This window comes from Callorhinchus milii, unplaced genomic scaffold, assembly GCF_018977255.1.
Source record: "Callorhinchus milii isolate IMCB2004 unplaced genomic scaffold, IMCB_Cmil_1.0 Scaffold17, whole genome shotgun sequence".
In the NCBI taxonomy this organism is placed as follows: Eukaryota; Metazoa; Chordata; class Chondrichthyes; order Chimaeriformes; family Callorhinchidae; genus Callorhinchus; species Callorhinchus milii.
In genome coordinates, this window is record NW_024704758.1 from 935,462 (window position 1) to 949,821 (window position 14,360).

Consider the following 14,360-nt stretch of genomic DNA (forward strand, 5'->3'; position numbering starts at 1 on the left):
ACCACACACTCCCACTACCCCCCACCACACACTCCCCACTACCCCCCACCACACACTCCCCACTACCCCCCACCACACACTCCCCACTACCCCCCACCACACACTCCCCACTACCCCCACCACACACTCTCCACTCCCCCCCACCACACACTCCCCACTACCCCCCACACACTCCCCACTACCCCCCACCACACACTCCCCACTCCCCCCCCACCACACACTCCCCACTCCCCCCACCACACACTCCCCACTACCCCCCCACCACACACTCCCCCCACCACACACTCCCCACTCCCCCTCCCACCACACACTCCCCACTCCCCCCGCCCCACACACTCCCCCCTCCCCCACACACTCCCCACTCCCCCCTCCCACCACACACTCCCCCCTCCCCCACACTCCCCCTACACACTCCCCCCTCCCCACAAACTCCCCCCCCACCACACACTCCCCACTCCCCCTCCCACCACACACTCCCCCTCCCCCCACACACTCCCCACTCCCCCCACACTCCCCACTCCCCCCTCCCACTCCCCCTCCCACTCCCCACTCCCCCCCCACACACTCCCCACTCCCCCCCCCCCACACACTCCCCCCCACCACACACTCCCCACTCCCCCTCCCATCACACTCCTCCTCCCCCTCCCATCACGCTCCCCCCTCCCCCCACACGCTGCCCCCTCCCCCCACACGCTGCCCCCTCCCCCCACACGCTGCCCCTCCCCCCACACGCTCCCCCCTCCCCCACACACTCCCCACTCCCCCACACACTCCCCACTCCCCCACACACTCCCCACTCCCCCACACACTCCCCACTCCCCCCGCCCCCACACACAACCTCCGGCTCCTATTGGCTGAGCAGCACGGCGGGCGGATACATTCTTGGCTCTGATTGGCCGTCTCGGCTGTCAATCACGGCCGCCCCGCCCACCCCCGCCCCCATCAGCTGTTCTCTCCCCTCCGCAAAGCCGCAGCGGCCGATCCGCAGTCACAGCCTCGCAGATACCCCGCAAACCATCCTCCCCCGCACCAGCCAACCCGCACCCGGACCCACCACAGTGCCATCATCCGGGGTTTCCCCATATACACATATGTGTACACACACCCATATACACACACAGTACATGTAAACACGCGCACACATAGTAACGTGTACACATACCCACATTCCAGTACATGTACACACAATGTACAGTGCATGTACACACACACGTGTACAGTACATGTACACACGCACACATACAGTGCATGTACACACATACATATACAGCACACGTACACACACGCACATGTACAGTACATGTACACACGCACACATACAGTACGTGTACAAACACACACATATACAGTACAGGTGCACACACGCACATGTACAGTACACGTACACACGTACATGTACAGTGCGTGTACACACATACATATACAGTACACATGCACATATACAGTACATGTACATGCACACGTACAGTACGTGTACAATCACGCACATGTACAATACACGTACACACGCACATGTAAAGTGCATGTGCACACATACATATACAGTACACCTGAACTTGGGCAACCCGCGGGCCTGTCGCTGCAGCGTGTGTGACAAGGAGCTGTCCAACCCCGGCTCGCTCAAGAACCACATGCGGCTGCACACGGGCGAGAAGCCGTTCGTGTGCAATTACTGCGGCAAAGCCTTCCGGCAGGTCGGCAACCTGCGTGGCCACCAGCGCCTGCACACCGGCGAGAAGCCCTACAAATGCGACGACTGCGGGCAGTTCTTCTCGCAGCTGCCGGAGCTGCGTCGGCACCGCATCTCGCACACGGGTGAGGTGTACCTGTGTACCATCTGCGGCAAAGCCCTGCGGGACCCCCACACCTTCCGGGCCCACGAGCGGCTGCACACCGGCTACCGGCCCTTCAAGTGTGAGCAGTGCGGCAAGGCCTACACGCTGGCCACCAAGCTACGCCGCCACCAGAAGGTCCACCTGACCGAGAAGCCCTTCCGGTGCGAGGTGTGTGGCAAAGGCTACGCCATGACCCAGACCCTCAAGCGGCACAGGATGGCGCACAAGCGGAGCGAGGCGCGGACCGCGGGCGAGGTTGCCCGGGCCGTGGCCTCCTTGGAGAAGGAATCCGGCCAAAGCAGCACCAACAGCGCGGAGACGCAGCCCCCCGGCTCTGCCGATACCCACACAGTTCTGAACCTCTACGTGCAGACTATTGAGATGGTGGAGATCCCGCCTGGTGAGCCGGGGCTGGGCACGGCCGAGCAGACTCTGAGCCTGGCCCCCCGGAGTGTGGGGGACGGGCTGGCGGGGGTCACTCAGGTCCTGGCGGGGAGTCGGCAGCACTTGAGTGAGGACCTTATAGAGATCATCATTCCCGAGCGGGAGGATTACACTGAAAGGGTGACCACCACGAACTGTGTGGTTGTTCAGGAGAAACTGACGGGGAGCGATGTGGTGATCGAAGAGGACATTGGGTTTAACACTGTGGCTGAGGTAGTGGAGATATCCACCGGCAGCTGAAACTGTGCAATTCTTACTTGGTGTTTCCTCTCGTGGGCCGGTGGGGTCGGTCTGACATGGAGCAGAGCCACATAGTTTGATTGCAGCTGAGTTAACTGACGGCAACACTTGGGGCTTAATTGGCTTCAATGTCGCCCGGCTCCCACTCGCCGCGGCCCCAAGTTCCACCTAGCCATAGCCTGCAACACCGTTCTGTCTTAAAAAAATGTGAGATTGCACAGAATCCTGGAGACAATTCTTCATTTCAGTTTGGATTTGGAAACTCGTTTTCCCCAATTAATGGAAATAGCTGGCTTCCACATCAAGGCCGAGTTTTCCAACAATTCCTGGATGTTTCCGTGTGCTCAGAGATATCCTGACATGCCTTGAAACCCATCACAATGTTTAAGTGTCCAAGCTGAGAATTCCATACATCCCACCAACACGTAGAAATTCTAGATAGATTGTTGGAATGAAATCTCTACCTGTTTACCGCATCCTGTTTACCTAATTCCGAAAAGTATTAGGCGCAAGTTGGCAAGAGCCAAGGCTCAGGGACCCCAGAGTCTGCAATGGGGTAACTGCTGGAGTCTAACCAGCTAAAACCACATAGCTTGCCATTGATAGCGTTCATTTTAATTGTTAGATTTGAAGTTGGAATGGCCCTACAGGCTAAGACTGGGCGGAATTTCGGGCCTCCACGTGTGCTCTCTGGAGAGAGCGCACATGGGCATCGAACCGCCCCGGCCCACCCTCCAGGACGAGATGCCGATGAGACTGTCAACGTCCTTGGAACTGTACGAACACGCCATGGTGGTGGGGCAGGGTTTAACAAAATCCGGCTACAGGCGAGTTTCACATCATATTGAAATCTTTCTCGCTTTTGGGAGCCTTGAGCTAAGGTTGTGAGGCCTTGCTTGACAACAGCAGAGCTACCGCCTGTGCCCAGGCCTGGATGCCCAGTCGGTTTCCTGCAGGAAAGGCGCTACGTGAGCACAAGTCATCGGTGATATGACAGGGCCAGAACTTCACTCACCTCCTGTACCTTGTCCAGATTGCACAGCCCTGACCGGAGTTGCACCCTGTAAGTACATAGGATTGACTGTTCCCAGCATGAGTCACCAACTCACTGCACTGTTGGCAGGACTGTCCCATGTGTTCAGTGTTTAGCAAATCCTCAGTGTTGCGGCTCAAAGGGAAGGAGTAACGAGAGCAGCCGACTCTCGTCAACATCGCGTAGGTCTTAATTCTGTGCGTCTGTCAGCGAGAGCTTTGAGAATTTTGACGTGTAAAAAAACAATGACTGTTAGTTGTAATAAAATTCGGGTTATTGCTCTGATTTTCAGGGACTAATATAATTCTATGTGTGTCTATTATATCGACTTAAGCAGACAAACAGCGCGCACACAGGCATTCTGGTTACAAGTTGCTGAAGCATTTATTTACATGCATTTCATTTACATTGCTGTAATTAAAAGCATTTATTTACATGTAAAACGCATTCGCACCAGCACATTGAACATTACCCTCTGATAATGGACTCAACTTCAGCCACTGTGTCCTCTGCTCTCTGGAACTCCCTCCACATGACACACTCCCCATTGAAACCCTGCTATAAAACACAATCTCTACAACTGTGCCCTTGGTCAAGTCTTGTTCCCATTTTGCTCAGTGATCCACAGTTGATGGGTGCCTGTTGTTGCAGCAATGGTTGAAGATCTCCCAGCGACAGATGACATCTAAACCAAGGGGTCGCCCAGACCCCTGGAAACATTCGAGCATCAGAATTGTTCATTCACTTCATGGCTGTTTGTTGCCTTGTACAAACTGGCTGCCACATTCTCCTACAAAAAACACCTTTGTCACATCACAGTGAATCCTGTGAAGCGTTTTGAGAGGTCCTCCCAACATGAAGGTGCTGTAACAAAGGCAAGGAATGATTTCTTTATTTTTAACAAGTGAAGGATTTGGCGTGAGACGTGCAAATGTTTTGGCATTAAAAGAAGTGTTTAAGTGCTTACACTTCACATTGTGTAAAATGGCTCCAGTGATTTTTCTTCCTATAGTACGGAATCCAGAGTCAGTGAAAAGAAGACAAGTTACACTATTGATGCGGGGGAAATCCTAAAGGGAGTGAATATAAAAGTAAAGGATGACAATGAACTGATGGTATCTTTAGGGTCCACAAAAGAATGAAAATACCAGTGGTTCAAATTACATAAAGAAGCAAGTTTACCAGTTTTGGTAAGAAGAAATACTGGAAGAATATGTAAAGTTGGGAGAACTTGGTGAAGGTAAGTTGTTAGAAAGGCAGAGGTAAATTGATGGCTTATAACAAGGGGGATATTGAGACATTGGGCAGAGTGGATGCAGAAACGAAGTACAAAAGCAAGTTATACATTATGACTTTGGACACTGCTGTGCGCAATTGGCTGCTGCGTTTTGCCCACAAGATACAGTCAATCCACTTTACAGTATATTCTGTGAAGCGCTTTGAAAGGTCTCAAGGGATAAGGTGCTATATCAAATGCAAGGTTTATAATGATTATAACATTTTACGCAGTGAAAATTAAGGCCAATACTCTGTTCGGACTTCAAGACAGAACTAAAATGAGACTGATGAACAGGTTTAGAACTGTGAAGAAAGAAGAAAACAAAAGATTGGAGACTGAAGAAATGTAAAAATACATAGAGATTTTTGGGAAAAGAATGAATTTGAAATGAACGGAAATGGCAGATCAGAAAGAAAGTAGAAAAACCCACTGATTGGATGAGTGCCTCAACACCAGAAAAAACAGATAAATTGTGAGAATATGTTTAGGACCACAGCTAAATAGGGACATAAAGAGAGAACACTGCAATAAATATCTACTCGGGAAGATATATGTGTCATTATGAGGAGCTAAATTCTTTTCCGTGCTAGATTGCTCATCATGGAGGTGATGAATAGTGCGGATGTGACATTTTTAATGCCTTATTGGAAGGTACTGCTTCCAGAGAATGCCATTCTGTATCAAAACCAGGTGTCAAACTACACTGATGATAATCTAGATAAAATGGAAAAAACGTAAAGCTAAATTAATGGCATATAAGGGGAAATTGAGACACATTGAGTGACATTTTCAGTGCCTTGGGATATCCTCCCGACGTGAATGGGCTATACAGATGTAATCTGTTGTTCTAATATGTGGAAGAACAAGAGAAAACTAACATCTGGAGGAAGTATAAAGGAAATGTCCAGAAGAAAGTGTAAAACTGAACAAGGAAAGTGCAAAACAGGATTACCAGAAGTGCACAGAGCTTATATTCATAACAGCCTATCAAACACACCAGTCATTACATCCACCACCTCAGCCACAGTGTTAAAGCCAATGTCCTCCTCGATCACCACAGCGCTGGCGGTCAGTTTCTCCTGCTGAACAACCACACAGTTCGTGGCGGTCACACTCGCCTCGCAAACGGGGAGACCTGGGTTCGATTCCTGGCAGGGTGAAATGATGGGAAACTTTCCCTACTCTACATTCTGTTTACCTGAGCCGTAAGCTATTAATTCCTTCAAAAACAGTAATAAACCGGTCACTTCAATCCAAGACTGTTTGTGGGTCACTGCTGTGTGCAATTGGCTGCTGCGTTTGGCCCACAAAATATACAATCAATTCAGTATATCCTGTGAAGTGCTTTGAGACGCCTTGAAGACATGATAAGGCGGTGTATCAAATGCCAGGATTATTATTATCAGTGTAATCCTCCCGCTTGGGAATGATGATCCCTGTAATATATTCACTCAAGTGCTGCCGGCTCCTTGCCAGAGCCTGAGTGACCCCCGCCAGCCCTGACTGCCCAGCACTTGGGACGTCCTCCCAACATGAAAGGCCCTGTGAAAATATAACTTCTTGTTGAGTCTCTCAGTTTCAGACCTGAATAAGGTGTCTTTTTTTTTGGGTGGGGGGGGGAGAGCCTGAAATCGCCATAAAATATCTCAAAAATCATGAGATTACAACAAGCACTCGTTGTCTGTAATTTGTAATGTCTGTAATTTGACAGCCACATCAAACACTTTGAGACGTCTGAACGCAATGTAATGCAAGGAATAGATATTATTATCCTCAGTGAAGCTGGTTTTGTTGAGTGCAATTAAAACAAAACATTTTCTTTAAACCATTTTGCAATTTAAAAAGTATAAAAAGCTGAATTACCTCATCCAGTTTGACAGCGACTCGCTGACGATGCCCGACTCTGGTGATGTGTCTCTGGCCCCATTCTCTCTGAACTGGAGCAACAGAGACAGTCAATCAGTAATTTTAGCAAACACGCACGTGTCCAGATACAGAGTCTCTGCACAGCCCATTCATCACTGATTCCACCTCCCAGACGTACACAGCTGATGTTTATAAACTGGTAAGGCGAAGGCAAAGTCCTCTTCTGTTAACCTCAGCTCCATCTTTTCTTCATTTACAGCCCTTATGTTTCAAGGTCAGACTCCTGTAATGAAGAGGTGCATTAATTACCGTCAGGAAGAACAAACCCGATCTCCCACCGAAGCAGCTTGTTATGTTTTTGAGACGTCTCAAAGCGCTTCACAGAATCTACTGTAAAGTGAACGGACTATTATTCAGGTCAGGCTCCGATAAGTTCTATTGATTACCATCAGTAACGACAGGAGCGTCTCACCTAAGCTCCATAAACCTCCTTTTCTTGATGAATTAACCCATCACACCCTCCACAAGCAACTCCAGCTGCAGGTCAGACTATTAATGTTTATTACACAACCACGTACACAACAAACAGTCCCCACCACCCACTCAGCCCCCTCCCCCCCCGACCACACTCAGCACCCCACCGCCAACCACACTCAGCACCCCCCCACACACAAAGCCCACCCCACACACACACAATGCCGCCCCCCACACACACAGCACCCCCACACACATACAGCGCCCCATACATAGTGCCATACTCACACACAGCATCCCCCCCCCACACACACAGCACCCTACACACACAGCACCCCACACACACATACAGCGCCCCACACATAGCGCCATACTCACACACAGCATCCCCCCCCCACACACAATGCCGCCCCCCACACACACAGCACCCACACACACATACAGCGCCCCACACATAGTGCCATACTCACACACAGCATCCCCCCCCACACACACACAGCACCCTACACACACAGCGCTCCACACACACATACAGCGCCCCACACATAGCGCCATACTCACACACAGCATCCCCCCCCCACACACACACAGCTCCCTACACACACAGCGCTCCACACACACCTAGCGCCCCTCCCCACACGCATAAAATGTCTCCACACACATAAAATGTCCCCCACCCCACACACATACAGAAGCTCTCCCACACATACACAGCGCTCACCACCCCCCCTACAAACACACACAGAGTCACAACCCTCAACGTAGCCACATTGGGTTCAAAGCAGTTCCTAGAGAAAATAATCGCTGCCCAGTGTAGTGACTGTATTTTATGGGCCAAGCAGCAAGCGATTCGCACGTTGCGCAAACAGCCATGGAAATGGAGCGGACGAAAAATATGCATCCGGGGGGCGGGCAGGGTGGGGGGGGGGGTGCAGGGGAGTGCCAAAAGTGGCCTTAGGACAGTACGTATCATAGCACCCTCTCCTCTCGAGACCATCAAACTTATTTCCCTGAGCACTAAAGCTGCGTTAAACCAAGGTACCTTTAATGCGCAGCTTGACTATCCTCCTTGTGTGGGGGGGGTGTGGGGAGGGGGGTAAGCAGGGGGCTGAACAGACCCCAAAGTGACACGCTTGGCAACGGAAATTGTCGGAATCCAGCCAGCACCTCTGTGGAGGTCTCGGTAGTCCGATTCGCTGAGCCAGGCTCCCACTCAACCCCACTCCCCCGCTCTCACCCCATAGCCCTGCAAACTTGTCCTCCCCAAATAACTATCTACTTCTCTCTTAAAAGTTGTCATCGAGTCGGCTTCCACCACCCTTTCAGGCAATGTATTCCAGATCCGAACAACATTTCTCCTCACCTACCCTCTGTTCCTCGAGTTACCGACCCACCCGCCAGTGGAAATAATTTCTCCTTGTTCACCCTATCGAGTCCCCTCACCATTTTGAAAACTTCTATTAAGTCTCCTCTTAACCTTCTCTGCTCCAAGGAGAATAATCATCGCTTCTCTACCTCTCCTGATAACTGAAGTCCCTCATTCCTGGACCAAGCTGATAAATCTCCTTTGCACCCTCTCCAATGCCTTGACATCCTTCCTAAAGTGTGGGGCCCAGAACTGGACACAGTCTCTCGCTGAGGCCTCACCAGTGTTTTATAAAGGTCCATCATAACTTCCTGACTTTTGTAGTCTATGCCCTATTTATAAAGCCCAGTATCCCATAAGCTTTTTAAAGATATTTATCTACCTGTCCGGCCACCTTCAAAGATTTACGATATGAACCCCCAGGTCTCTGTGTAAGACTGTACCATCAGCTTATATCGCCTCTCCTCATTCTTCCTCCCAAAATGCATTACTTTGCATTTCTCCACATTAAACATTATCTGCCCCGTGTCTGCCCGTGTTACCAGTCTGTCGATGTCCATTTGCAGTCGCTACTATCCTCCTCACGGTTTACTTCAAGTTGTTGTATTTGCTCAAAAAAGACATTACAGTGTGTTCTGTGAAGCGCTTTGGGACGTCCTCCCGACGTGAAAGGCGCTATATCGAATGCGAGGATTATTATTATTATTATTATTACATTTTGTTACCTGCAAGGTCGTAAAAAAACAATCAGGTGACAATCCTACAATTTTTTCAATTGAAGAAGCATGTCTACTTCTCTCAGACAGAAAAAGCAGACAGGAGCAGGACTCAACCTCTCCAGTTAATGTTATACTGAGAACTCCAGAGAGCAGCTTGCAACACAGACAGCTCAGATTGCGCAAACCAAGGATCTCGCTCTCAAAAAAAAAGCACGCAGCAAATCTCTGACGTCAGTGGGGGCGGCGGGGGGAGGGGAAGAGGGGGGTGGTGGATGGGGATAAAGAGAGGTAGTTTCAGGGAGGTTTGGAAAAAAAGCAATTATTAAAACAATTTTTAATGAAATAAAGAGAGGAAGATTGAAGTAGAGGTACAGATCAGCCATGATCTTGTAGAATGGCGGCTCGGGCTGAAAGAATGGCCTTCTCCTGTTGCAGGTAACTGTGGTCAAGTGTAGTGACTGTGTATTTGTAGATAAATAGCGACAGCCAACTCGCCCTGAAGTAAATGGGCAAGTTATGTGTTGGATTCTTGGCCAGGAGAAACTCTTTTTTTAAAATATTGTCTTGGATCTCTACCATCAACAGAGCAGTGCGAGAGTGAGTCAACAACAATAACAACAACAACAACTGAGTCACAAGATCATCAAAGAATAAAAGACTAGAAAACTATCAGGTTCCGGTTCCGAGCCCTTGTACCTCATACGCAGAGGGCCCTGAGATTGGGGTACTAAGTGTGGGTTACACTCCCATTACTCGGATTTCTACAGGACATTGGTTAGGGCACTCGCCTCGCAAGCGAGAGGACCTGGGTTTGATTCCCGGATGAGCAAAACTTTAGGCAAGTTTCCTCACTCCACGCGCCTCTGTTTACCGAGCAGTGAAGTAGGAACCCAGTTGTTAATCGATCGGCGGATCGCTTCAAAAAAACAATGTAGTCACTCAATCCACGACTGTTTGTGGGACTCTGCTGTGTGTAATTGGAGGCCGCGTTTTGCCCGTAAAATTTTCAGTCAATTCACTTTACGACGTCTCTTTAAGATGTCTCGAAGCGTCTCGAGGACATGATAAGATGCTATATCAAATGCAAGGATTATTATTATTTTTATTTATAACCTCCCCGGACTCTCCCTCAGACTCTCCAAACCCGTGCGTAATTTAGGCAGCAGGTTCGATCCCTCGCTTTCCTTTCTCCCCCACATCCATTTCCTGAGCAAGGAACCCTTTTTTCCACCTCCGTCACATTGTCCGCCTCCGGCTGTACCTCACAATCGACGCAGCTGAAACCCTCGTCCAGACCTTCGTCACTTCCCGGCTGGACTGTTCCAATGCCCTCCTCGCTGGTCTCTCCAGCTCCACCAGACACAAACTACAATTAATTCAAAACTACGCCGCCCGGATATTCACCCACACGAAACTCCGTCCCCCCATCACACCAGCCCATGCCAGGCTCCACTGGGCTCCCAATCACCAAACGGATCAATTTCAAGATCCTCTCACTTGTTCTCAAACCCCTTCGTGCCCTCGCACCTCCCTACCTCTCCGATCTGCCTACCCACCACTCCACCACCCGCTTCCTCTGCTCGGCCGGCTCCAGCTTACTGTTTGTCCCTCGCCCCCTCTGCTCCACCATCGGTGGCCGTGCCTTCAGCCTCTACCCCCCGAAACTCTGGAATTCTCTCCCTCAACCTCTCTGCCTTGCCTGCTCCCTCACCACTTTCAAATCCCGCCTAAAAACCTTCCTTTTTGATGGTGTTTACGGTCACCTCCCCCCCCTCTACCCTCTCTCCCTCTGGCTTGTTGTCAGACTCCACCACTGTCAAGTGCTTCGGGACACTACCCCACGTCAAGGGTGCTGTATAAATGCAAGTTGTTGTTGTATATTCTGTGAAGAGCTTTGAGATGTTTCATTGACGTGATAACAACAACAACTTGCAGGGTAAAATCTCAGAGCGCTTAACACTGACACCGAGCCAGGGGGGGGGGGTGGGGTGTGTGGTGGGGGAAGGTAACCGTAAGTCAGCCGGGACTTAATAAGGCGCTATATCATATGTAACAATGATTAATATTATTATTACACATTTTAATTTTCATTCGATTCTCAGTCTAAATACCATCAATGTACAATTAAACTTGGGTCATGTAGACAGGCAATGTCAGGCCGAAATCTTTCATGTTGATGGCACAATGTAGGAAAGTCATTCCGTCTTCTAACTCGTGTTGTAGCTGACAGCTGTCTCTCTCTCTCTCTCTCTCTCTCTGCTTCTCTCTTTTATCTCTCTCTCTCTCTCTGCACTAAGGCCAGGAAGCAGAGAAGGCTCAAAAACACAGGTGTTTACTCCAGTTGTTTAAATATTTGCAGCCCGAACAAACAGCGAATGACACACTGGTCAGTGGTGCAGTGGGGGCAGCTCGAAGTTGACTCAGCAGCTATGGCTCTCAGATCAAAGAGGGCAAATTCTTAGCAACCCCCAGGACAAATATACAGTGAGACACCATGCGGTTACCACATGTTCACACCGAGATCCATCCGGTCGCACCAACAATCACTGCTTTCCTCTTGGTGGGATGAGCATATTTAGCCTTTATTGTGGCGGGGGCGGGGGGCGGGGGGCCGGGAGGGGGGTGGGCGGGGAGGGGGGGAATGACGACATCGATAGATTACAGTCCTTGTCCTACCCACTTATCTTAAACCCAACCCAGAGCCTCCTGAAGTGGAGGGCGCCATACAAACGTAATTTGTTATTGTTTATATCGGCATCACGTGCCATCACTCACGCGCCCCACGGGCCACACTCACCCAATCACTCACACTGACTCAGTGTCGCTGGTTTGTCAGTGAGTGATTGCACGTGTTAGGCCTGTTCCGTCCTGGACGACAATCCCCCAGATAACATTTTTCATTCACTCCACGGTTCCAACCGGGTTTCGGCCCTGATCAGTCACTCATGACATTCTGTGACTAGGGCTCTCTCTGCCTCCTTCTCCTCCTTGACCTCTCTGCTGCGTTCGACACTGTCGATTTTATCCTCTTCCACCGCCATCTCCTCTCAGCTCAACCTTCAGGGACCTGCTCTTGCCTGGTTCCAATCCTGCCTCTCCCACCATCTCCATTTTGTCTCCACTAACGGCTTCTCCTTCAGCCCCGCACAGTCTCATGCAGCGTTCCTCAGGGCTCTGTCCTGGGTCCCCTCCTCTTCAATATCTATATGCTCCCTCTTGGTGACATCATCCGTAGACAAGGGGTCAACTTCCACATGTATGCGTATGACACTCAACTCTACCTCTCCGCCTCCACCCTTAACTCAGGACCACTGCTGCCCTCACAAGACTACCTGCCAACATCAAATCCTGAATGAGAGCAAATTCATCCAGTTGAATGTCATCAAGACCGAGGACCTCGTGCTTGGCTCCCATCAGGCGCTGACAGCATCACCCTTCATGGATGCACTCTACACCTCATGGAGCTAATATGGAATCTTGGGGTCCTGTTCGACCATCAACCGTTCTTCATCCCCCACATCCATACCACGACCCACTCCGCCTTTCCTCACCTCCGCAATATTGCCTGCCACCGCCACTGTCTCTCACCGCAGGCCGCCGAGACCCTCAGCCACGCATTCATAACATCCAGGCTCGACTACGCAAACTCCTTCCTTGTCGGCCTCCCCAACTCCTCCCTCCACAGGCTGCAGATCATCCAGAACTCTGCCCATGTCCTGTCCTGCACCGGGCACCATGAACCTGCCCCTTGGCTGGTTCCAACCCTACCTCTCCCATCTACACCTCCATGCGCGACCAGCTCCAAGGGCGTCCCATCACACAGAGGATACAGTTCAAGATCCTAGTTCTCACTTTCAAAGCCCACCATGGCCTTGGTCCCCCCCACCTCCGTGACCTCCTAACCCCCTGCCATCCTCCGCTCAGTGGGCTCCAGCCTGGTTCACATCCCTCACCTCGCCAGGCCCAACATTCCTCCTCTCTGCCCCCACTCTCTGGAACTCCATCCCACAGCCCCTCCGCCTCGTCCCCTCCCTTGCCTCAAGACCTGTCCCTCTCCTCTTCGACCGGGGATCCTCCTATCCTTCCTGCCCTCCATCCTCCACAGTCACTACACTTTACTACACTACACTACATATTCTCTGAAGCGCTTTGAGACGTCTCAAAGTTGTAATAATGTGCTATGTCAAATGTAAGGATTATTACATGTGTGTGTGGGTGAGGGGTGATGTCTGTTTGTGTGTGAGGGAGGTCCGTGTGTCTGTGGGCCATGTGTGTGTGGGGGGAGCTCTGTGTTGGGGGAGCTCTGTGTGGGGGGGGCTCTGTGTGTGGGGGGGAGCTCTGTGTGTGGGGGGCTGTGTGTGGGGGGGGGGGGCTCTGTGGGGGGAGCAGCTCTGTATGTGTGTGTGGGGGAGCTGTGTGTGTGGGGGGAGCTCTGTGTGTGGGGGGGGGGCTCTGTGTGTGCTCTGTGTGTGGGGGGGGGCTCTGTGTGTGGGGGGGCTCTGTGTGTGTGGGGGGGCTCTGTGGGGGGGAGCTCTGTGTGTGTGTGGGGGGGCTCTGTGGGGGGGCTCTGTGTGTGTGTGGGGGGGCTCTGGGGGGAGCTCTGTGTGGGGCAGGGGGGGCTCTGTGTGTGTGTGGGGGGGGCTCTGTGTGGGGGGAGCTCTGTATAGGGGGGGCTCTGTGTGGGGGGGCTCTGTGTGGGGGGGCTCTGTGTGTGTGGGGCGGGGGAGCTCTGTGTGTGTGTGTGGGGGGGCTCTGTGTGGGGGGAGGCTCTGTGTGGGGGGGGCTCTGTATGTGTGGGGGGGGCTCTGTGTGGGGGGGCTCTGTGGGGGGGGCTCTGTGTGGTGGGGGGGGCTCTGTGTGGGGGGGCTCTGTGTGGGGGGGCTCTGTGTGGGGTGGGGCTCTGTGGGGGGGCTCTGTGTGTGTGTGGGGAAGGGGGCTCTGTGGGGGGAGCTCTGTGTGTGTGTGGGGGGGGCTCTGTGTGGGTCTGTGTGGGGGGGGCTCTGTGTGGGGGGGTCTGTGCTCGTGTGTGTGTGGGGGGGGGCTCTGTGTGTGGGGGGGGGGGGGGGGGCTCTGTGTGTGTGTGTGGGGGGCTCTGTGTGGGGGG

General features: G+C 51.8%; 1 protein-coding gene across 1 annotated transcript in view; it reads left to right on the forward strand.

Moving 5' to 3' along the window:
* Positions 1-2,934, forward strand: part of znf408 (zinc finger protein 408) — a 5,814-nt gene extending 2,880 nt beyond the window's left edge. Inside the window, exon 4 of the mRNA XM_042341553.1 lies at positions 1,521-2,934. Coding sequence (XP_042197487.1) covers positions 1,521-2,519 — 999 coding nt within the window. The 3' untranslated portion in view covers positions 2,520-2,934. The remainder of the gene's footprint in view (positions 1-1,520) is intronic.
* The last annotated feature ends 11,426 nt before the right edge of the window (positions 2,935-14,360 follow it).